Source organism: Papio anubis, chromosome 1 (genome assembly GCF_008728515.1).
Source record: "Papio anubis isolate 15944 chromosome 1, Panubis1.0, whole genome shotgun sequence".
Classification (NCBI taxonomy): domain Eukaryota; kingdom Metazoa; phylum Chordata; class Mammalia; order Primates; family Cercopithecidae; genus Papio; species Papio anubis.
In genome coordinates, this window is record NC_044976.1 from 141,538,488 (window position 1) to 141,564,799 (window position 26,312).

At 36.9% G+C, this 26,312-nt stretch overlaps 1 protein-coding gene across 2 annotated transcripts in view; it reads left to right on the plus strand.

The window, feature by feature from the left end:
• RAB3GAP2 (RAB3 GTPase activating non-catalytic protein subunit 2) overlaps positions 1-26,312 on the plus strand; it is a 120,831-nt gene that overhangs the window by 22,959 nt on the left and 71,560 nt on the right. For both annotated transcript variants that reach the window (XM_031655598.1, XM_031655599.1), the window contains exon 2: positions 14,418-14,482. In XM_031655598.1, coding sequence (XP_031511458.1) covers positions 14,418-14,482 — 65 coding nt within the window. The remainder of the gene's footprint in view (positions 1-14,417; positions 14,483-26,312) is intronic.

Genomic DNA, 26,312 nt, shown 5'->3' on the forward strand with positions numbered 1-26,312 from the left:
GTGGGGACACAAGCCATATCACTACTCTTGTTTCAAAAAAAGTCTTAGGGTTAGTCTTATATATTTTTCTTCCCATTGAGCTTTAGAATTAATTTAAGTTCCAAAACAAAACAAAACCAAATTTATACTGGGATTTTAATGAGAATTGTTTTAAGTTTATATATTAATTTGGGAAGGATTGACATTTTCCCAAACTCTAGGTCTATTTCCCAAACCCCTACCCCTACCCCTAGCTTTATTGAGGTGTAATTGACAAATAAAAGTGGTACATATTTAAGATGTGCAACATGATGATTTGATACACATTATGAAATGATTGTTACAATCACCTTACATAGTTAATTTTTTTTTCTTTTGGTTGGGAGAACACTTAAGGTCTACTCCCTTATCTAATTTCAAGTACACAGTACAGTATTATCAGCCATATTTACCATGCTGTACATTAGGTCCTCATAACTTCATCTTGTAACTGAAAACTTTTACCCTTTGACTGACATCTTATTTCTACTCTCTGCTTCTATTAGTTTGACTTTTTTAGATTCCACTTGTAAGTGAGATCATACAGTATTTGTCTAGATAGTTTTATTCATGTTTTTGCATCTTTTAGCAAAGTTTTTTGCTTCTCATATAAATCTTACACTTTAATATATGTCTAAGTGTCTAGTTACTTTATTAAATTTATGCTTATGACCTGGATCTCATAAAATTTTTATTTAAAATTTATTATTTTATTGGTTTTTGTTTACGTTTAGTTCTCTTTATCAAGTCTAATTTTTGAAAGTTTCTAATTAATTTCTATTTTCATCTTTATTCATTTTTTTCATTTGTCTAAGATCTGTAGAAAAGTGATACTAAAATTTCCAAGTGGTTCTTTTAAAAATTTTTTCATTTAGTTACCTTTTTATTGCTGATTGCTGTTTTGCTGTATTGTGATTGGAGAGTATAGCCTGTATGTTTTCTGCTTCTTAAAATTTCAACAGTTTGGGGGTACAGGTGATTTTTTTGTTACATGGAGGAGTTCTTTAGTGGTGAATTCTGAGATTTTTAGTGCACCCATCACCTGAGCAGTGTACACTGTGCCCAACATGTAGTCTTTTATCCCTCACCTCCCTCCCAACCTCCCCTCCTCGAGTCCTCAAAGTTCATTATATCACTCTGTATGTCTTTTTGATGGACACTTAGGTTGGTTCCATATCTTTGTAGTTGTGAATTGTGCTGCTATAAACATGCGTATGCATATGTCTTTTTCATATGATGACTTCTTTTCCTTTGGGAGATACCCAGTAGTGGGACTGCCGGATCACATGGTGGATCTACTTTTAGTTCTTTGAGGACTCTTTTCAACTGTTTTCCATAGAGGTTGTACTAATTTACATTCCCACCAGCAGTGTAAGAGTGTCCCTTTTTCAATACATCCATGCCAACACCTATTGTTTTTTGACTTTTTAATTATGGTCATTCTTGCAGTAGTGAGGTGGTATTTCTTTGTGGTTTTAATTTGCATTTCCCTCATTATTAGTGATGTTGAGCAATTTTTATGTGTTTGTTGGCTGTTTGTATATCTTCTTTGGAGATATGTCTATTCATGTTCTTTGCCCACTTTTTAATGAGTTTTTTTTTTTTTTTTTCTTGCTGATTTGTTTGAGTTCCTTATAGATTCTGGATGCTAGTCCTTTGTCAGATGCATGGTTTTTGAATATTTTCTCCCACTCTGTGGGTTTTCTGTTTACTCTGCTGATTATTTCTTTTGCTGTACAGAAGCTTTTTAGTTTAAATAGGTCCCATTTATTTATTTTTGTTTTTGTTGCATTTGCTTTTGGGGTCTTAGGAATTCTTTGCCTAAGCCAATATCCAGAAGAGTTTTTCCAATGTTATCTTCCAGGATTTTTATGGTTTCAGGTTTTAGATTTAAGTCTTTGATCTATCTTGAGTTGATTTTTTATGAGATATGGGGATCCATTGTCATTCTGTTTTGCCAAAGATCAGTTGGCAGTAAATATTTGGCTTTACTTCTGGGTTCTCTATTCTGTTCCAGTGGTCTAAGTGCCTATTTTTATATCAGTACCATGCTGTTTGGGTAACTATAGCCCTGTAGTATAATTTGAAGTCCTGTAATGTGATACCTCCAGATTTGTTCTTTTTGCTTAGTCTTGCTTTGGCTATGCGGGCTCTTTTTTTGTTCCATATGAATTTTAGAATTTTTTTTCTAGTTTTGTGAAAAAATGATGATGGTATTTTGATGGAAATTGCATTGAATCTGTAGATTGCTTTGGGCAGTATGGTCATTTTCACAATATTGATTCTTCCCATCGATGAGCATGGGATGTGTTTCCATTTGTTTGTGTCATCTGTGATTTCTTTCAGCAGCGTTTTGTAGTTTTCCTTGTAGAGATCTTCTGCCTCCTTGGTTAAGTATATTCTTAGGTGTTTTATTTTTTTGCAGCTGTTGTAAAAGTGATTGAGTTGCTGATTTGGTTCTCATCTTGGTCACTGTTGGTGTATAGCAGTGCTACTGATTTGTGTAAATTGATTTGGTAACTGTAGACTTTACTGAATTCACTTATCAGATCTAGGAGCCTTTTGGATGAATCTTTAGGATTTTTTATATGATCATATCATCGGTGAACAGCAACACTTTTACTTCCTCTTTTCCAACTTGGATGGCCTTTATTTCTTTCTCTTGTCTGATGGGTCTGGTGAGGACTTCCAGTACTATGTTGAATAGAAGTGGTAAAAGTTTCCTTGTTCTAGTTCTCAGGGGAAATGCTTTTAACTTTTCCCATTCAGTATGATGTTGGCTATGGGTTTGTCATATATGGCTTTTATTACTTTAAGGTAGTGCCTTCTGTGCCTGTGTTTTCTGCTTTTTGGATGTTGTGTCAAAGTTCGCTTTCTGGGCAGTAACCTAATTAATTTTTGTAAATAGACTTTGGGCATAAGAAAAAACTATTTTCTCTAGGGGACAAAGGTATTTTCTGTATAGCTCTCTAGCTTTGATCTCCATAGCAGCCCCTCGTTGTATTGCTTTTTAACGTGTTATGCTGATAGAGAGTGTGAGTGGGCTTAAAACGACCAGTGACAGCATCATACCAGATTCAAAAGACTATCTCAAATAACAGATGGCACTGAAGATGATGTACTCTGGAAAACTGTTAGTTGACTCAAAAAGTAGATGGAAATGACCTCTGAGCTAGCCTGCGTGGGTCTGAATCCCGGTTCTGCCACTTGTCAGTTGTGTGACCTTGAGCGAGTTATGTAATCTCCATTTGCCTCAGAAACTTCATCTTTGAAATGGAAGTAACAGTAGTACATACCTCAGAGGGAAAGCTGTTGTGCTTAGAGCAATGCTTTGCGTGTAGTAAATACATGTGTTTATTATTATGTCTTTTTTTTTTTTTTTGAGAGTGAGTCTTGCTCTGTCGCCCAGCCTGGAGTGCAGTGGCACGATCTGGGCTCATTGCAAGCTCCGCCTCCCAGGTTCACGCCATTCTCCTGCCTCCACCTCCTGAGTAGCTGGGATACCGGCGCCCACAACCACGCCCAGCTAATTTTTTGTATTTTTAGTGGAGACGGAGTTTCACCGTGTTAGCCAGGATGGCCTCGATCTCCTGACCTCGTGATCCGCCCGCCTCGGCCTCCCAAAGTGCTGGAATTAAAGGAGTGAGCCACCACGCCCGGCCTATTACGTCTTTTTTTTTTTTTTTCCTTAAAGGCTGATGTTGAAGGTGCATGTGGAAGGGTTTTGTTTCCTGAAAAATGAAAATGAATAAAAGCAAGAGTTCTAAGTCAGTGTATTTTCTGTCATTGGGATTTTGAACAGTTTTATCTGTAAATTAATGTTATATGTGACATAATTAAATGTCACATGTAGGCATTGGATTATGTCATCTAAGTGCCTGCATTTACAATGTGTAGTATTCAGATTGCCCAAAAACTTTGTATTTTTGGATCTTCTGTTTGGAAAAATAGATGATTACCTTATATTTGAAGTCAGTTTTTCTTTACTCATTTAAAAAATAATGGTTGGTAAAGTTATTTAGCAAGGTTGGAAACAGTTTATAAAGTCAAAAAATCAGTATACAGTTTCATGTTACAAAGAAGTGTTTATAACTGCAAAAATGTTGAAAACAATACCTGATAGTAGAAGGTTGATTAAATTATGCTACATTGACACAGTGGTATAATATGGAGCTGTGAAAGAATAATGGCTTATTATCTATATTAATTGCATGGAATACCTTCATTTCAGAGTATGTGGCTACTTTTTTCCCTAGTTTCCTGTTTTTTTGGTAATATCAGCCTTGTGTTGCATTTGTCTGTTGATGTCTCTGTATTCTGCACTAAATTATAAACCACTTTAGGCCAGGGAATGGTAATGTATTTGTTATATCCCCAGCATTGGTACACAAATGATTTGTAGTAGGAACTTAATAATGAACAAATGTCTACTGTGTGTTGGATTGTGTCTGAGTTGGATGTTTGTCCTTGTTTTAGAAATGCTAACTATGAAATAAAACAATGATAAATATGTTATCTACATTTTTTTCTTTACTATGGAACCAAAATATTCCATGTTATCGTGTGATATTGTTAAAATTAGTATCAGACGTTCCTGTGTGTACTTTGAAGAAAAACAGTAACAGCAAAATTAGGCTGGTTTAGGAAGGATTTAATTTAAATATAAGGAGATTTTTCAGGGACAGTAGTTGAATAGTAGAGTAGGTTAAGGAAGAAAATATAGAATTGGTTTCTCTAGGACATGCAGAAGTTAGCTTTAGTTAGCAATTTTTACACACCTTTACCTACATTTCATAATGTTGTACACTTCTTCGCCTTTTTAGACATGCTTATCTTTTTCTGTTGCTTTGGATGTTAAAAAAATATATATAAATATGAAGTTGTTAAAAAAACAAAATTGTAATAGACATGTACATTTTTAATGTATGTAATTTAACCCTTTAGTAAGTGACTGACTAATATGAAATTTATTTTCAAATTAGTATTTCTTGCTAACACGAAATTTCATGCTAATATGAAATTTATTTTCCTATTTTCCATTTCCCTAGAAATGGAAAAAATTACTAATTCTGATGTATAGGAATATAAGAGGCAGATTCTCTGTTCTTTAGACTTTTCTTTTTTCTTTTAGCTTTGTACTGCTGGGTGATGCTTTTCTTGCCTTGGCCAAGTAGAGCCAAGTAAAATTCGTTGGATCCCCTGAATTATTTACGAGTCACAGGTTGTAGAGGTTCTTACTTTTTATAGAAGCAAGTACATTATCTATGTTTTTTCTCATCTCAGAAGAACGGAAATGAATTTACTTCTGTGCTAAGATCTTTTATTAGACCACGGAAACTAAATTAAATTTTCCTTTTCCTAACATTTAATGGTTTCAGTTTCTCATTTAGTATTTGAACTTGACATACTCATATTGGAAAAAGCAAATACTGTCAAATTAATTGCCCACTTCTAGAATTCAATTTCCTTTCTAGCTTCAGGTTCTTATTAAATGAAAAAAACATACACTCAGTTTATGAGGACAGACTGTTCAGAAGCAAATTAGGATAATGTATTTTGGGAATTAAATAGAGCTGTGGAAAGCAGAAGTTGAATTTCTTTCTTTCTTTTTTTTTTTTTTTTGAGACGGAGTCTTGCTCTGTCGCCCAGGCTGGAGTGCAGAGGCGCAATCTCGGCTCACTGCAAGCTCCGCCTCCCGGGTTCACGCCATTCTCCTGCCTCAGCCTCCCGAGTAGCTGGGACTACAGGCGCCCGCCACTGCGCCCGGCTCATTTTTTCTATTTTTAGTAGAGACGGGGTTTCACCATGGTCTCGATCTCCTGACCTTGTGATCCGCCCGCCTCGGCCTCCCAAAGTGCTGGGATTACAGGCGTGAGCCACCGCGCCCGGCCTGAATTTCTTATTTAAACTTCTGTTGTTAGAATAATTCATTGATTGGAAATACCCCTAAATAAGACATCTGTAATTTTTTTGATGATTAATTAAAATGTTTTCTGTATGAAGGTTTCATTTATCAAATGAGAGACATAACAGGTTTTTCATACTAGTATAATCTAATCTCTTCAAGGAAAAAATTCTCTTCAGAAGGGAATTGTGGTTACATTTTACATTTTGAAGTCATTGGTTTTATTTATGCAGTCAAAACATTTAACTTGGTGAGGGTAAGAACAGGAGTTTATGGTTATGTTACTGATTATTCTAGATATTAATAGTTCAAATAGTCCTGTTCAGTGATAGGTATAAAAAAAAAAGTTAAAGATTGAAAAGTCAGGTTACTAATCAATGAGGATGCAGTTGCTTTTTTGTTACTATTATTTATAACTTTATCTCGCTCCTCTTTATTTCTCTTCATATCATGTAAGTTGGTTGGAGATCAGCTTATTAATCTTATTTAGAGAGAGGGTATGATTCAAGATGTGGTATAAACCAGAGTGAAAGAAAATTTCAGCAACTGAGGTGGACAAACAAAATATTTTAAGATGACAAATTTCTTGAAAGACCTAAATGAAATCTTTAATGCAATCTTTGATTTTCTGTGAATTTTAAGGAAAAAAAAATGGATAAGAATGTAAACAGAATAAATTTTAAAGGAAGTTCACCCCTTAAGAAAGGATTGAGGGAAAAAAAGATTAAAGATTTAAAACAGGCCGGGCGCGGTGGCTCAAGCCTGTAATCCCAGCACTTTGGGAGGCCGAGACGGGCGGATCACAAGGTCAGGAGATCGAGACCATCCTGGCTAACACGGTGAAACCCCGTCTCTACTAAAAAATACAAAAAAACTAGCCGGGAGTGGTGGCGGGCACCTGTAGTCCCAGCTACTTGGGAGGCTGAGGCAGGAGAATGGCGTAAACCTGGGAGGCGGAGCTTGCAGTGAGCCAAGATCCGACTACTGCACTCCAGCCTGGGTGACAGTGCAAGACTCCGTCTCGGAAAAAAAAAAAAAAAAGATTTAAAACAAAGTAGAAATACCTTATATTCCCAGAAATGCTATTTTATCAGTAGATTGTACAACAAATGAGCTGAGAAAGCTCAGTTAAAAACATGAATCTGAAATATTTTTCTTATTGCTGGAACGCTGTCCTGATATAATACAATTGTAACATGGCCACTTTAGGAGCAACATCTCCTAAATGTCTCCTATGGATGTGAATTGTAGCATGAAAGTAACAAGACCTGAGAAGCATTCTCATCGTCTATTTTTAGAGTTCTCCAGAAAGCAATATTTGCTATTCTTGAACTGTTTTTAATGTAACCCGTTTTATTCACTGTTGGCAAAAAGAATATTTGCATAGTAGACTACATTCCCAAGAATGATGTGGTGTTCTTTTTTTTTAATCTTCAAAATGGTATGGTGTTTATCTGGGAACTCGATGGCTTTTGTAATTATTTCTTCTAGCCCTACCATGAAATCAGGTTGTTGAAAGTCCCATGTAATTGAGCAAATTGGTTTTCCATTACTGATGTAGGATGTTTTGTTAGTAATGATACACATTTTGTTCTGAAATGTTGAAAAATACATTATGTGTGCACATGCGTGTGTGTGTGTGAAATATAAAAATCATTTAATGCATAGCAAGCCATCTACTCTGAACTAGATTTTTAGAAGATCTTCAGATTTAATCAAATTCTGCCTCTTAGACTTGAATTCAAACAAAATACTATACTATTCCTATTATTTCATGATCAAAACTAAAGCTAAGAAATGGTACTTTTTAATTATTTTTTCTCACTAATTAAAATGGAATGCAATAGAAGAAAATTATTAATATTACAATGTTACATACAAAAGTTATTTGAAGGCCAGATGCAGTGGCTCATGTCTGTAATCCCAGCACTTTGGGAGGCAGAGACGGGCAGCTCGCTTGAGCCTACAAGTTCAAGACCAACCTGGGCAACATGGTGAAACCCTGTCTCTGCAAAAAATACAAAAATTTGCTGGACATGGTGGCGCATGCCTGTAGTCCCAGCTACTTGGGAGGCTGAGGTAAGAGGATTGCTTGCGCCTGGGAGATTGGGCCTGCAGTGGGCCAGGATCACATCATTGCACTCCACCCTGGGTAATAGAGCTAGACCTTGTCCCTCCCCCAAGCCCCACAAAAAAAAAGTTATTTGAAAAAGATGATTTGGATCCTAAATATAAAATCTTTATATGTAAAGTTTATAAAACATAATCTTTTGTATTTCTTGTATTTCTTTTGAAATGCAAAAGATTTAGAAACAACCGCTGATTTGTTCGTTATATTATAAAATATTAATTTAAATACAGCTGCTTTTATGGGGGTATATGGGAAAGTATTTGAGTAAGAATGTCATTTTCAATTACTATTCATTTAGCAAATATTTATTAAGTACTTATGGTACTTTTATGTATGTGTATGTGCGTGCACATACACAGGATACACGTTCTCTGCCCTCTAAAAGCCTAATAATTGTGTAGACAGGGTGTACATTTATGTTAAATCAGATAAGTACCTCTTAACTAACAATGCAGCAAATGACTCAAAACAGTATATAATTAAGTTCTGAATAAGAAACACAGTCAAATGCTGTCGTTTCACAAGAGGGAAAGATCATTGGCGGATACAAGAAAACTTCATAAAGGATTAACCTTAGTTTGGAGAAGTTGGATTTGGAGAGGTAGAGTCACATGGGGAGCATTTAGTTAATGGGTGTAGGATAGGCAAAGGCAAAGAGTAAGAGAGAATGTTGTATTTGGATAGTGGTAATTATAACAGCTATTAAAGGTGTCTATGTGCCAAGCACTGTAAGGTGCAGTTTTTAACTCCATTTTTGCTAAAGTGGAAGCCAACGCAGTAAGAAATTAAATTGCCCAAGGCCATGTAACTCTCTAGAAGGTAAAACTGGGCAACCAATCCAGTGCAACCTGACAACTCAATTAAACCTGAGATTTAATTGGTGTTCTAGACTTGAGCTGTCTGATATTGTAGCCACTAGCTACGTGTAGTTTTGAGCACTTGGAATGTGACTAGGAAAAACTGAGATGTGCTCTACATGTAAAACACACATCACCAGCCTGGGCAAAATGGCAAGACTTCATCTCTACAAAAAAAAAAGAAAAAAAAAAAATAGCCAGGCTTGGTGACACACACCTGTAGTCCTAGCTACTTGGGAGGCCAAGATGGGAGGATCAGTTGAACCTAGGAGATTGAGGCTGCAGTGAGCTGTAATTGCACCACTGCACTCCAATCTGGGTGACAGACCCCTTTTCAAAACTAAACTAAACTAAAAAAACACTCATCAGATTTTGAAGAGTGTATATGAAAAATGAATGTAAAATATCTCACCAATAATTTTACATTGATTATGCATTGAAACAATATTCTGGTTGTATTATGATCAACTATATTATTAAGGTTAATTTCACCTTTTTTTTTTTTTTACTTTTTAATATGGCTATTAGTTAATTTAAAATTACATAGGTAGCTTGTGATATATTTCTATTAGCGCTGTTCAAGATTGCATACCGGTGAATGAACAGTCCAACTGGAGTGAAAGAATAGAAGAGTGATGACAGGCAAAGGAAAACAATATTTAGGATTAAATTAGACCAGCACTTAGGTTTATCCTTGCATGCACCATCTGCCTCAAATTTTCAGGGTGGGGAAAGTTGTTAAAATAGAGATTTCTGGATCCATTGCAGACCTTCTGAAACAGAATCTCTGAGAGTAGGGCCATCTCTAAAACTTTAGTCACCCCCTAAGTCATTATTTTAATTTCTTCATTGTAAAGGTTTTAAGGCCTACCTATCAAGAGGGATCTGCGAGAGAGACTATAATGCTGGTTTTATGAAGACAATTAATGTGAATGCTATTTTCTTAATTTTCTGACCAATTTTGTTGGATTGGACTACAGTAAAATGAAAGACATAGGCAGTTGATAATAGTGTCGTTTAAAGAATTGCTTTTTGGAGACTGGGTGGTTGCTACTTATTTAATAAATAGGGAAAGTAACAATTGAAAAATTGTTGCCGTATAATTTGTAGTCTAGCCTTTCACAGAAATGAGGGCCACATAGCTCTGGCTATGGGATTTGGTGATTGGTGGAATGTTTAGAATCTTTACACTGGATCTAGACTGTCCTAAAGAAGCTGGCTGTCCTGGTGTCCTTAATTCCATGGTACATTTTGTTAAACTGATTTGCCTTTTTAAGTTATACCAGAGCTTAGGGCTTTCAAATTACTCTGTCCTACAAAAGATATTGATCTATTTATTCTTCTAAGAGACAATCATGGTGAGCCATTTTTAGCCTTTTTTGGAAGTAATTGATAATAAGGCAAATCAGTCTTATTTCTTCACGATGACATAGAGTTTATGAACCTCAAGGCCTTACAGTAATATTCCATATTAACCTAAAACAGTGCATAGTTCTCAAATTTATGTTGACCATTGCTTTGGCTACCTACATTCTTGACCAATGATCAATTAAAGAATACTAATGATGTTGATTAAAGAATACCATCCTCCTTAGAAAGGTTACCAGAAGGAAGTACTGTGCCTGAACAGAATTTTTTACATGAATGGCAATTTTATTAGACATTCATCAGCTATCTTCTCAATATATACCTTTTTTTTCCTAAAGAATGTGCTTGACCTGCTTGCATAACCTGAAGGCATAAGAAATAACTTTGGTAAAGTGCTGGGATTATAACACTTTTTAATAGCTGAAAATAGCTGTCAACTAACTCCTTGCAAAACAGTCTCAAATGATTTTCAGTAGGACATAGGAGGCTACAAAAATTAAATCACTGTCACTGAGTAGAAATAGCCACAAGGGGCCGAGCACGGTGGCTCATGCCTGTAATCCTAGCACTTTGGGAGGCCAAGGCAGGCGGATTACAAGGTCAGGAGATTGAGACCATCCTGGCCAACATGGTGAAACCCCCGTCTCTACCACAAATACAAAAATTGCTGGGTGTGGTGGCACATGTCTGTAATCCCCGCTATTTGGGAGGCTGAGGCAAGAGAATCGCTTGAACCAGGGAGTTGGAGGTTGCAGTGATCCGAGATGGCACCACTGCACTCCAGCCTGGTGATATAGTGAGACTCCGCCTCAAAATAGATAAATAAATAAATAAAAAATAAAAAGAAATAGCCACAAGGGTATTGCCTCACTGGCAAAACGTTTCCCATTTTTTAAGTTGACTATAATTTGGAATGCATTCTCTCATAGTATTATAAATAGACTTAGTCTTCTAGAGCAACCTACAAAAAATATCTTTTAACTTACCTGAATAATAGTGCTGTTTCACCTTCCTTTACCTTGACTTGGTTGGGAAAAATGCATTCCTATGATAATAGAAGATGCCCAATTAAATTCTCCTTCCTTTTTGTTGAAAGAAGCTTTCCAGTCAGGGGCATTGAGAATGGGTAAACCTTCATAAACCTAAATATCTTGTATAAAGTATTTCTCAAGGTCTTTCTTTTCTTGGAGGTTCTGAATTGTGGCATAGGGAGATATTGGATCTCTGCAGGGGTAGGAAATCCAAATTACTGCTGTCTTCTATTTGCTTATATGAGTCATTTGTGAATTGAGTCAGGTGCTTTTTATACCAATATGGAGGAGAAATAACACACTTTTTATAGTTTTATTTTATACACATTCAGCAGAGGTTATGTGCACAAACTAAGCTCCTTGAAGGTTTGTTTGCTTTTATATTTCCAGCATTTAGCACGGTGCCCAAAACATAAAAGATGTTGGGTTTGTTGAATGCATGAGTGATTGCAGCCTTCCTGAAGAGTCTAAATTCTGTGTGGTCTTTTCAAGATTGTGGTAATTTGATACATACATTATTTTTATAGCAATTTAAAAATGGAATCATGAACTTTATAGTAATAAGCTCTTTTAGATACTTTGCTTTCTCATATGAGACAATACATATTCTGAAACTTTAAATGGGATAGCCTTGTTGGCTGCCTTAAACCCACAAGAAGACAATTGTTTTTGGTACAGTGGAAAAATTAGCAAAATAAAGATTTGGCTTAATTGAATTTAATTGCCAAAAGACAAACTGTAATTTTCCAAGTTTAAAAAAAGTCTCTAAATCACAGTATCAAGGGAATGTGTCTATTTTAAAATAAGAACCTTCTTACTTTTGGCCTTAACTATAAACACTACTTTTCCCTAATCTTACGCTTCACGAGCCATAGTAGGAGTACATATAGTCTAATACTTACAAGCATGGGTTTTAGAACTCAGATAGACCTGAACTCAAGCTTTACTCTGCCACTTACTCCTGTGTGATTTTGGTCAAACTACTTAAACTCTCCAAGAAATCTGTTTTCCCCTTGTAAATGGGGACAGTAAAGGATCCTGTGAAGTTTAAGTGAACTAATAATGTCTATAAAGCATTTAGATATACAGAAATGTTTAATACATGTTAGTTGTCATATACATTGCATCTTTCTGCCTCTTTCATTCATGCTGACTTTTCCCCCCAGCCTTTCTAGCTACTTTTTAAGGACTTACTCTCTCATCCAAGTTCCCATAGTGGTCCATTACTGTAGTCACCATATATTATGATTCCATGTTTGTCTGCCTTCTGCAATAGATCATGAATTCTTCAAGGGCAAGGAGTACGCTTGTATTTTTCTCAGCTCCTACTACAGGATTTGCCACATGGTGTTTAATAGAGTATTTGTTAAATTGCTAATTGACTTGTATACGGAACTCTTCTATAAATTGTGCAATGTTAATCAAATGATAGTGCTATTTTAGGACTTAATATATGCCTATTAGGAAGTAATTATTTGGCATTTAAGTACAGAAGATTAGACTGTTACTACAAAGCTAATTGAACGATGACTCTAAGTAGTAGACTATAACAAATTCTTTAATCATCTGTATGTAATTGATTCCAGCAACGTTTAAAACCTTGTATATAAGTGAATCTATTTGCTTCCTTCCTACTGTAAGCCATCAGAATCAGTCCCATCTTTTAAATTGATTTCCTCCCAGAATTTTAAAGCTGATTACTTAAATATAATATTTGATTTAGCTAAACCTTGACCAGCATTGAGAACGTGGTATGTGTCAGGTACTGAGGACTTTAGTATGCTATCTGGTGTAAGTCCTTACAACAACCCTACTAGATATAGGTACTCTTGTCTTCCATGCCTTTATGATTAGAAACTAAAGTTTAGATGGGTGATTTGCACTATGTCACAGAGATAGTAAGTGCTAGATCCAGGATTTGAACAAGCGTTCAATACTTTATATGTATTACCTCAAGGCCAAGCATGGTGGTCCACGCCTGTAATCCTAGCACTTTGGGGGACCAAGGTGGGCAGATCACTTGAGGTCAGGAGTTCGAGACCAGCCTGGCCAACATGGTGAAACCCTGTCTCTACAAAAAATACAAAAATTAGCCGAGTGTGGTGGCATGCACCTATAGTCCCAGCTACTCCAGAGGCTGAGGCAGGAGAATGGCTTGAACGCAGGAGGTGGAGGTTACAGTGAGCCAAGATCATGCCACTGCACTCCAGCCTGGGCAACAGAGTGAGACTCCATCTCAAAAAAAACCACAAAAAAACAAACTTTATATTTATTGCCTCAAATTAAATTTTTAAAGATGATAAAGTTCAAATAAAACTTAGGCAGTGTGATTCTGGGGCCTAAAGTTTTATTTGTACTTTGTTAATACATATAAAGTATCTCATGCTTGTCTCAGAGTAGTTGTTCAAAAATGATAGTTTTTTCTCTTCTGATAAATTGAAAGATGATTATGTAAAAACCAGTCACCTGGGCCTTGTAAGGAAACATAACTGTCCAAACCTATCTGGGCTTTTACGTTCCTTGTTGCATTGTTGTTGACCATCTTATTTTCCTCTGAGAGGATGTTCCAACATATAAGAAATCAAGAATATCAGAAAAGGGTGCAGAATAGTAGGTTTGTCTTGTTTCAAAATTCAGTTTTCTTTTTCACTAAAGATTTGTCTTATCAAAAAACAAGTTACTTTTTTAAGGCATCTGTGTGAAATTTTAGGTGTGGTTTTTTTTCATCACTGTGTATATTTGTCTAATATCTTGAGTAATAAACATTTGTCATTTTTAGATTTTTAAAAAGTCATCTTTGCAGTTTGATTTGAATATGGATTAACTTGATGTCCAATATCTTAAGATCCAGATAACTCACACACAATTTTAATAATAACTTGCACACAATTTTACTAATATATAAATTTAGAAATTCAGTAGGTCAAATATTTTCTGATTGTTATTATTACATATAGCAAAATCCTGGTATAACACAGTTTACCATTATTTTCTTTCTGAACATCAGCATTATACAGAGGTTGGTTCTATGATGTTTAGAAAAAATGCTTTAAAGATACTTAAAGCCCTATATTTCATGCAGGCATTGTTCATCTTTTTAAAAACAGGTAAATCAACAGACTGGGAAGATGATGGTTGGGGAGCATGGGAAGAAACCGAACCCCAAGAACCTGTAAGTCTTTATAAATGTATGCATGTTTTTTGATAGTGGCATTTTCCTTTTGTAATGATGGTGACATATTTCAGTGTCGGGTTGACATTTTAAAATCTATGTCAAGAACATTTTTGTGCTTACCTAATAGTACTTAACTAGATACTTCTTCTTAAGGAACTTAATGACATTGTAGCTAAAGCGGGTGTCTTCGTTCATTTTGTGTTGCTATAACAAAATACCTGAGACTGGGTAGTTCATAATGAACAGAAATTGGCTCACAGTTCTGGACGTTGGGAAGTCCAGGATCAGCAGCCAGTATCTGGCAAGAGCCTTCTTGCTGCATCATAATACGGTGAAGGTGATAGGACCAGAGGGTGGTGGGGAGGGTGGGAGGGAAGAAAACATGGGCCAAACTCCTCTTTTTTTAACCAGTTCGCTCCCGGAATAATGAACCTGCTCCCTTATTAATGGCTTTAATCTATTCACTCTGCTCTCATGACCTAATTACCTCTCATTAGGCCCCACTTCCCAACACTGTTGCGTTGGGGATTAAACTTTCAACACATGCTTTTTGGGGGCACATTCAAACCATAGCATTGGACTAAATAGAGAATAATTGTTTTAGGATTCTTTATCTTTCATAAATTATTCTTTTACATTCTTTTACTATTCACTCAAATATTTGCTGTACCTACCATATTCTAGGCATTTTTTGTAGGTGCCGGGAGTATAGCAAGGAACAAAGTAGACAAAGTTCCTATATATGTTAGTATATTTTCACATATGAGTAATAAAAAAAAAAAATCTAACTTTAATTGGCTTAAATACGAAGAAAATTTATTTGCTTACATAGAAGGAAGTCCAAAGACAGAATGGACTCCTGGGTTGGCTGATTAGGCAATTCAAATATGTCAAGTTCTTTCCTTCTGTCTACTTTGTATATGCAGTGTTGGCTTCATCCTAATGCCTGTTTCACTCACAGATGTAGTGTGGACATGTTTCTTCATTAATGGTTAGAGGGAGAAAAAGACTCAGGCTTTTCATGACTCAGGAATTAGGGAACTACTTTCTTAGATGTCTGTAGCAAACTTTTCCTTATATCTTCTTGGCCAGGATTGGGCCACATGCTCATTTCTGAACTAATCACTGGCAAGGGATACGAGATATTCATTGTTGAATCATATTATTCCTTGGAGTTAGAAGATAAGAGGGTCAGCTTCTCCTGAGGCCCATGGCAATATGGGAGTTGATACCTGAACAAAATCAGGACTTTGTTTTAAGAAAGAAGAATGAATATTAGATAGGTCTTCTTACAGTCCTATTTCTAGGAGCTTATACTCTATGAGAAGGAGACATAAAAAAGAAAGATGGATGAAAAAGAATTCAAATGGTAATGTGATAGCAAGTTATCAAGTGACTGCTGTAGATTGGGTGGTTAAGGAAGTCTTTTCAGAGGATGTGACAGTTCAGCTGAGATCTAAAAGGCAACATGGAGTCAACAACGTGAAAATCTGACGGAGAGGATCCTAGGCCAGAGCAACAGCTCGTGCAAAATCTCAAGGCAGGAATGGGCTTGAGAGTTTGAAGGAACATAAAGAAGGCCAGTGTGATGTAGCAGGACTGAGACTGTTACAAGATGGGGCAGAGAAGAAAGCAGGCCAGATGTCAAACTTTGTGAATTTGGTGTTTATTCTAAATGCAATGGAAAACCACACTTACCTGATTTCTGGCTTTGACAGCTCACCTTGGCTGCTCTTTGGAATAGGTTGAAGTAGGGAGCAAAAGTAGAAGCAGGGAGACCAATTTCAAGGCTGTTGCTGCAGCTTAGTTGAAAGATGATTGTGGCTTTGATTAAGGTGGTATTAGTGAAAATGAGAAATGGATGGATTCTGGATAATTTTCAGAGGTAATGATAAGACTTTCCAGTGAGCTGGTTATGAAGGATGAGAGGAAAGTGAAAAACCAATAATAACTTATTTGATCTGGGATGTGGTATGAAATAGATAAAACATGATTGTTGAAAGGTTGACATTCTCAAAAGGTGAGTAATAGATGCCATTCTCTTTACTTTCGTTAATATTTGAAAATATCCATAATAAGAAGTTTTTTAAAAACCCTGCCAGATATTTGGCTTGCATAACTGGAGGGATGTTGTGTCATACTGAGTTGGGGAAGATGAGGAAAAGAAGAGCTTTTGCAGAGAAATCAGAGAGCATCATGTGCTAAGAAGTAGAGATATGCTCATGTAATAGAGATTTATGGAAAAACTCCATGAGGAGATTAAGAACAGGAAACCATTTCAGAAGACCTCTAGGAGAATTAGGATGTGTTGAATAGGATAAAATGCAGCTCAGGGAAGTTGGTTACCACAGCACCTCCATGAACAACACCTGGTCCTCTTCTAATGCTATGTCAAAATGGAACCTCAGCTACTCTGCTTTTCCTAAGACTGACTGGTTTCTGCTTACTCAGGATTTAAACTGTTGCATGGCTTTTGCTACGTCTCTTGCTTGTGGTTGTCTTAGATTATTTCTCCTTCTTTGTTTCACATTCAGAGCTCAGAGCTCATATGAAGATTTTACTGAGTCTGTTGATTACAACCTAATATCCTAATATAGGATATTTGGGGAGGGGGACATACTGTTTATACCAGGCCACTTCATGGGACATCAGCAACTCTATTCTTGCTGCCTCCTGGTCAGGCATTCATCAGCAGTTTAATTCGCTATGGCAAGAATGAGGAGGGGAGGGAAGGAAAGGAGGGGGTTTGTGTAAACAAGCTTGAAGATTCTTCATGACCCTATGAAAGTAACCTTTCAGAAAGGGATGTGCTTTGAGAATTTCCCAGAAAGGGATAGTGTAAATGGCAGTTACCTTACATGTGGTATTTGGTACACTTACTTTTAGTATTTGCTTTCTGAAATCATGTAGCTAAGTTACCATTGTGAATAATGTAAGAGACTTCCAAGTAAGTTTGAGGTTTTCTGGAATAAACCTCACAGGCACTGCATATTAAAGTGGACACATGCGTTTATAATTTCAGAAGAGGTTCCAGTGTGACAGTTATTATTACATATGTAAAATAGTGCCGGTGCTGAGCTACAGTATAATATTTATTTCAGACCCAGGTGGCCATATGTTAAAAGAACCCACTGATACATACTTGGCTTTTTCTGTAATGGATATTTGTTAATATTTGTGAATAACATAGTTAGGCATTTGTGTGTGAGGCAAGCTGTCTTTAAAGGTATCTACTAATTCTTCCCCGATAGTATAAAGTGGGTTAGTTTAGTCATAATGTGCCACAGACTTGCCTTTTGGCTCATCTAAAACGTGCCTTCCTAAGTGTGTGCTGTTTTATGGCATTATAACCTAATGAGTAGAAAAGAAGGAAAAGGTGCTACGCAGTGGGGTCAGAGAAGCAAGTAGGTCTGATGTGAGGCTTTGTAAATTTGAAATTTATTCTAAATATGATCGGAAACCACATTATCTGATTTCTGGTTTTTCAAGCTCACCTTGGCTGCTCTGTGGAATAGGTGTAGTTTTTCTTTTTTCTTTTTTCTTAATTAGTTATATTATTCTTTTAATTTCTTCTTAATTAGCTGTATTTCTCATACTCATGAGGGTCATGGGCCTCTTTATTTTGCAGTATTTCATTTTGATGTGCCAGTGTTGCGGCTGATTCTGAGTGATGTCGACAATGATAGCATAGTTAGAATGCATAAGCGTTAACACAGTTCCTTTAAATCTGACCTGTAAAGCATGGCTTCTTTTTTCAGCAAGGATATACTAAATCTAGAGATAACCTAAATCAAGAGGTCTCTAGGGATAAATCTAAGGATCTTTTAACTGATGTAGTTAAAAGCTGAAAGATGCTTCTACTCATTCTAAAAACACATAAAAATACTGACATGTAGAACATTTCTTCATCTGGATAAAATTGGAATATTTACAAATGGCCCTAATAGATGAGAGTAGCTTGGTGTTCTTTTTCTTGATAGATTTGCTCATGCTATGACTTAACAAACAAAGCAAGTGAAACAGTATTGCTAGACCTCATTCACAACAATTTTGGGTGTACCAATTATTCCTAGCTGTTCTTATTATCCACCTTTGAACCCCTGTACCTTGTCATGGGTCATATGTATATGGTGAGGGAGAATACATTTGAGTGACAGTAAAAGTAGGCAGGTACAATGAAGTTCAGAGGTTATCTAGTTGTTTAAGTTATCCTGTTTGTTCAAGAGAGCTTCTTTGAATTTGGATCCTTTCCTTAAGACATCTTTGTTAAAGGAGACTGGTGGGTGGGAACAAAATGGCACTATGGCCAGAGTAAGGACTATGACCTCTCCCTCGAACAGCCGCTTTCTGTATGTAGCACTATTACAAAGTTTTGCTGAGCAGAATGTTTTATACCAGGCCTATTAGGAATCTACTCAGCTGAGGTAAGAGACTCCTGTTATTTCTACTACCATCTGTGATTATGAACAACTCCAGAACTATAACCAGCTCCAGAGGCAAGAATTAGAATAAATGTTGGCAGATGTGTGAAATGTAAAAGTATACGCTCTAGTTGCCTAGTTAGAATGTAAAGGAGTGGAAAGAGAAACTTTTATTCTCTCTTATTAGGAACAGATAGCAGGCTCAAAACCTACCTCCTCTGAGAGTCTGAGTCTTATCCACATTAAAGAAGGAACCAGGATTGGAAGAAGTGGAATGTCTTGAAGTCAACTTACAGTTGTGTCATGGCATTATAATTATAAAAACAATTATAGAGGCCAGGCTCAGTGGCTCACGCTTGTAATCCCAGCACTTTGGAAGGCTGAGGCAGGTGGATCACTTGAGGTCAGGAGTACGAGACCAGCCTGGCCCAAATGGCAAAACCCTGTCTCTAACTAAAAATATAAAAATTCGCCAGGCGTGTTGGCACATGCCTGTAATCCCAGCTACTTTGGAGGCTAAGGCAGGAGAACTGCTTGAACCTGGGAGGCGGTTGTTGCAATGAGCCGAGATTGCACCACTGCACTCCAGCCTGAGCAACAGAGTAAGACTCTGTCTCCAAACAAACAAACAAACAAACAAAAAACAATTATAGGATTCTTCACCAGTTGCCATTGGGTTGAGGTTATTATAACCAGAAGAAGGTAAATTTTTCTTCTGCGTTAGTCTGGCATTACGGAGATGGTGTGTTTTGCTCTCCAGGAGTGCTGTGGTACTGCGTAGTTAAGCCACAGGAGGGGAAGCAAAGAGGAAAGGAGCAGCAGCCACTGCCACTGAATGCTGACAGGGAGGCCAACTCGCTGCTACTGAATTCAGCAAAAGACTAAAAACTCCACAGTGCTTTTTATCTGCACAAGTCTGTTAGCTCTTTGAGAGTAGTTTCTTATTTTTATGGCAGAAAATGACTTTTATGTTCAGAGTGACAGTACTGGGATCTGGACAAGGCTTTTTTAGGAAAGGAGAAAGCCTCTTTTTTTTCTGACTCTAGGTTGATTCTGATTCTATTTATAGGTGTTAGCTATAATAATGGCTTAGTGAAGAAAGCATATTTTAATATGCACTATCAGCATAGCCAGCTATGTCCAAGGAAGTGTGCATGTATGACACTGGTAGGCTTAGGAGCTTTAATGGTTTCTATGATAGAAGACAAACATCTTTCTGCTATAGCTATTTCGTGTCTGTATTCATCTGCTCAGGCTGCCATAACAGAGTACCACAGACTCGGTGACTTAAACAACAAAAACTGATTTTTTCCCAGTTCTGGAGACTAGAAGTCTAAGATCAAGGTGCCATTGGGGCTGATTTCTGGTGAGGCCTTTCTTCCTGGCTTGCAGACAACTGCTTTCTTGCCGTGTCCTCATTTGGCCTTTCTTCTGTGTACACATGCTGGGAGGGAAAGAGCAAGTTCTGGTGTCTCTTCCTCTTATGAGGACACCAGTCCTAACCAACTCTTATGAGCTCATTTGCATTTAACCTAAATTACCTCCTTAAAGGCCCTATGTCTAACCAAGTACAGTCACTTTAGGGTTAAGGCATCAACATTTGAATTGGGGTGGGGACAAGGGGACACAAGTCAAGTTCATTGGCAAGTGTACTGAATTGGGCAAGTGACAAAAGTAAGGTTAAGGAATTACTACTTGCCTGTAAATAAGTACAGTAAGAGACTGAAAAGGCAAGTAGAACAAGCTTTTAAAATGGATTGGGATAGAAGAAAGATGGATTGGGATAGAAGAAAGATGGATTGGGATAAAAGACAAGGTAAAACAAAGATCTTCCTCTATACTAACTTGATTTTAAGTGATATGATCACAAGATAGTGGCTGGCTTGGGGACATTGGAAAAGAAGGTAGATGTACTATGCCGTCTACTGACTGATGATCCTATAACAAATAGTAAATAGCTTTGCTGTTGTTTTTTTTTTTTTTTAACACAGTATTATAAAGGCTTTTAGTTGGTATTATAATTGTTTTGCTATGAGAAAGAAGTAATTAGAGGAGAATATTTTGTTCAGCCTTACGCTGTAAAGGGAATTGAGGCAGTTTGGGAAGAAGCTTGAAAGGCTTAATTTAATTTCATAGCAAGACTGATTTAATGGACTTTCCTTCATTGGTGTATTAAGGCCAACGGTAGGAAGTATAGACTTGGGAATTTGTGCAATTGTAAATAGGTGGTAAATGGATAGTGGTTACTGGATCAGGAAGCACTGGAAGGTTCTGGGTCAATGTCTTCAGTTAAGGTAGGCAGCATGGAAAATTTCCATTCAAAGGAGTCTTTGAAATGTGCTCCATCTGTTTTACAGAAACTGTTATAACAGTTTAGAGAGGCAATTATGATTTAGCAGATTAACAGACAATAAAAGCATGCTGATCAGATAGAGGCCCCAGAGAAATGTTTGTTTACAGGCTGAGAAGTGGATATAGCATGACCTGATTAGAGATTCCTAGAATATTAGTAATCTGGGATGATGTTGTAAAATGTTTTGCCTTATTTCGTTATTTTCGTTAGACTCTCATGCCACCTGCCACACAGGCGACATGAGCACCAGATTGGCCAGAGGTGGAAGGAGAACACTTGCACAGTAAGGATATGCCCCAGGTTATCCTCTGAGGCTGGGCAAGGGTCTCCTTCTCATTAGGCCATTTCTTATTAGGACTTTGGACTTTGGATTGTCAGAAACACGCATTTTGCCAAAGATCTTCCTCTCTATGTTAATACAAGCTTGGTCTAGCCTAGTAATTCTCAACCATGGGCGATTTTTGCCTCCTGAGTGAATATTTAGCAATGATTTGGCATCATCTGGAGACATTTTTGGCTTTCACAGCTTGAGGGAGGTGCATCTGGTGAGTAGAGGCCAATAATTCTGCTAAGCATCTTTCAGTGCACAGAACAAAGGATTTTCTGGCCCCAAATGTCAACAGCGCTGAGGTTGAGAAACCTTGGTTTATTTAGCCCGTGGCTTTTAATGTAACCCTCCCAGTCTGTCTTTTTGCCTTTTCCCCATTTTGTTCTCCAAAACTTCTTGACCTTCAGAGCATTTGATCTATAAGATCATTAATTTAATTTTAGTAGAGTTTGGTGAAGTGATTTGCTGTTGTGAAAAGTGCAGCTAAATAATTGCCAGGAGACAAAACTTAATTTAAGTTCTTCTTGGATCTTTGGCCACAGAGCAACAAGTTATCCAGGCTTGGTCTCTGTGGCATTATTTATGCCTAAATGCTTAAGCTCCATGTAGTCAGCTGCAGCTTTTCCTTCCTCTTGTTTATAACGGTTAATTTTAATTCAGATCTGCACTCCTCAGGCATTCCCACAGAGTAGCTTCTGTTAAGTGAGTTTTGGTTTGGTGATTGGGGCCTCTGGTCTTCTACCAGGGATCTGGCTGGGTGGAGTGGGGAAAGGGAACCTGGGACCTGACTGCTGGTTAAACACACTCTCTACCAAGCCTCCTGATTTTAGCCCCATCCATACCTTTACTTCTAGGGGCCCTGGTGCCAATTCCTAAGGCTGCTGGTGATTTTGCAATGCAACTAGGGCAGCTTCTTAGCTTTCTTCTCCATCAGTTTAGGAGTTAGCTTTCTAGGAACTGTAAACTCAGTTACCACCTGTTCCTTTGCTTTCTAGCTCTCATATTTTGTGCCTTTTCTCCTCTCATTTTTGTTCATTTGTTTTTTGGAGGAAAGTTTTTTTGTCTTTACTGGTTTTGCCTTTTTAAAACAATTCTTTTACTATTGTTTTTAGTGGTGCTGGGGAGACTGAGAGTAAAATTCGTGTGTTTAATTTACCCTCTTTTCTTTAAGGCCAAATAGACTTTAATTTTACACATTATTCTACTTCTTGCTTTTTCTATTTAACGTAATTTGGAGGTTTTTCCATATATGTAAATTATTTCATTCTTTTCAATTATTGTATAGCTGTACTGTGATTTATTTAATCACCCTTCTGTTGAAGGACATCTAGTTCTTCCTTTGCTCTTTTTCTTTTCTTTTTTCCTATTATGAGCAATGCTACAATAAGCACCTTTATATCTGCCATTCATCTTTGGTTACATGTGGGCACATAGTGTCATAATTGAGAGTCTGACTGCCTGAATTTCTGTCCCAACTCTGCCACTTACTACTTATGAAACCTTGGGCAAGTTATTTAACTTTTCCTAGCTCAGTGACCTCATTTCTGAAGTGGTATTGATAACAATATCAAACTCATAGGATTGCCATGAGGATTAAATGATATATGCTTAGAATAGTACCTGGAGCATAGTAAGTGCTCAATAAATGTTAAGTAGCCTTAGTCCATCAGAATAAATTCAAAAGATATATACATTTTCCTCTTTTTTTTTTTTTTTGAGATAGGGTCTTTCTCTATCACCCAGGCTGGAGTGCAGTGGCACGATCATGGCTCACTGCAGCGTCACCCTCTAATTTTTTAGTTGTTTTTTACAGATGGGGTCATACCACATTGCCCAGGCTGCATTTTACATTTTGACAGAAATTGTTGCATGGTGCTTCTAAAGGGCTACCCAATTTGTGTTCCAAATAGCAGTGTATGAGAGTACCTTTCTCTACTTGTTTAGAGAAATAAAAACACGGCCGGGCGCGGTGGCTCAAGCCTGCAATCCCAGCACTTTGGGAGGCCGAGACGGGCGGATCACGAGGTCAGGAGATCGAGACCATCCTGGCTAACACGGTGAAACCCCGTCTCTACTAAAAAATACAAAAAACTAGCCGGGCGAGGTGGCAGGCGCCTGTAGTCCCAGCTACTCGGGAGGCTGAGGCAGGAGAATGGCGTGAACCCAGGAGGCGGAGCTTGCAGTGAGCTGAGATTGTGCCACTGCACTCCAGCCTGGGCGACAGAGCAAGACTCCATCTCAAAAAAAAAAAAAAAAAGAAATAAAAACAGCTCTGAGCCACTTGTTTATTATCATTGGCTGTGTGCTGTTGTTTATTTTTTTAAATGAAATATTTCTCTCCATCCAAGACTGTGAAAGATGAATGTGCTTTTCTCTTGCTATTCTTAAGTATTTGAAATTGTTGACTCCTGGTATGTTATCATACTTTAGTCTTTGCTAAATTAGATCAATGTAAAATGCCATTTCAGTGTTTCAATCTGTGTTTTAAATTTATGGGTAAGGTTTGTCGTCCTTTCACATGTTTTTCACTTATTCTTTTGGGAATGCATACCATTATCTTATTTTTTTTTCTCAATTCCAATAGCAATTTAAGGTTCATTGCACTTACTTTAGCTATTAAATCTATTCTGATTTATATTGAGAGAGAATTATTTCTTATTTACTAGTATTGTTTATCCAACTAGATGGTAGTTTCTGAGCAGCAATTTTTTTGTCACTTTCTTTTACTCCATGGCACCTAGATTTAGTATGTAGTATTAAACAGCTGTGGTCAGACAAAGTGACATGTGCCTGTCTATAGTCCCACCTACTCAGGGGCTGAGGTGGGAGGATCGCTTGAGCCCAGGAGGTAGCGGCTGCAGTGAGCTGTGATTGTGCCATTGCACTGCACTCCAGCCTGGCCGTCAGAGCAAGACCCTGACTCAAACAAAAACAAAACAAAACAAAACAAATAAACAGTTGTTCAGGCAATAGAGAAGTATGCTTTTTAGTTTTTGGTGTTCCATTGTAATTGTTTATGAAATGAACTTTGTATGAGTAATAAAATATACTTGACACATGTTTATTATAGAAAATTCAGGTATTACAGAAAAATACAAAGAATAAAATAATCCATCCCTAACATCTAAAAATGATCATCATTATTAACTTTAAGGGGTTCTGCGTAGGGGTCTTTAGGAGTTTTTCTTTGGCACTATATGAATAGAAGGTTGAGTGGGCAGATGAATGGGCGCAAAGAACATTTCATGAAAAGGAGGTCATATTATATATACAATTTAAGAATAAATGGCAGAATTAATCCTACTTGAATTGACAGTTGAAGTAAATAAGAGTCACCGAATTAGTTAAGTTCCTCTAATGCTAGAAAGAAAGGTAATTTTTAAAATTGAGATTGAAGTTACAGTTTTTTGTGATTAACTTATTTGTGAGAATTTTCCTTTGGGCCCCTTCAAATAAAATTTAGAAAGAGTTCATGCCTTTCCTTATGTTGAAAAGATCTCAGGATCTTTCCTTTGAGAATTTTTGTCTCTGATCTGAAATGTGGCCTGGACTAGTACTTTTCATGCTATGTGTGAGAGAGCTCTAGGGTTCCACAGAGGTGCTGTGTAGTTTCCTCATTCATGCTTTTATCTAGTACATATATTGAAATTTTGTATAAAATTTTGTTTGGGAATAAAAAGTTCTGCTATCTAAAACAAGAAAGTTTGAAAAATATTGAGCATTTTATAGTTAGTAGCAGAATAGAGAAAAACGAAAAAATCCTTAGTAACCAGTTATATAGTGATGTTTACTTTCTTTTTGTGTTTCAGAATTGCTGAAGCACTGTCTCTTGCTTTAAAAGTATAGATGAGTGTTTTATTTCTATGGCTTAGGCAGTAAACTACTGAGAAGTACAGAGAATGTGCTGACAGCCCTTGGATTACACTGGATCTTTCTGGTACCCCTAAAATGTATAAATATCTGTGAAAGTTAGCATGATGACAGTAACAACATAAATTGCTAATGATGGACGTATCATACAAAAGTTGAAAGCTTTGAAAAACTACTCCTGGCTACTTCAGTGATTGTGTAAATACTACAATAGCTGATAAACCAAAAAACACTGGCCACTGTGTTTACCCAGTAATTACCAGTCCCTATAATGCCAGCTATAGTTGAAAGGCTGATTTAATTACTACAGTGTTATTGTCTGCCTGCGTTGTGTGCTTAAAATCGAAAGAAAGAAAAATTTAAAAGTATATGCTTTATCCCATATAGAGTTATTTAGAAAGAATTCCTTTTCATAATGCACATTAGTGGTTTCTGTATTTTTGTAGATTAAGAAAACTTTTTTACTGGTCTTAATTCAAAAAAAATTCTTGAAGTTTAGGCCACACTAAAATACAATTATAGATTCCCCCCCCCTCAACAACTAGGATTATGTTTTATAGGTGCATTCATTCATTCATTCATTCATTCATTTTTGCCTTTATTAAAGCAAGTTTTATTGTTATTTACCATAGTAGTTTCAGAAAGAGGAGCAGATTAGCTCAGTCCAACAAGATTGGCAGCTGGCAAAATCTAGTGAAGCAGGTGTTCTGATTACTTTAATTTGGGGGGATTTAATTTGGTTGCTTTTAATGCTTAGCCATGTAACACTTCAAACATAATGCAGAATAAATATTTCATCTCCTTCCTTTTTACTTTAATACCACACCCACCTCACTTCAATATGGAAATATCTTC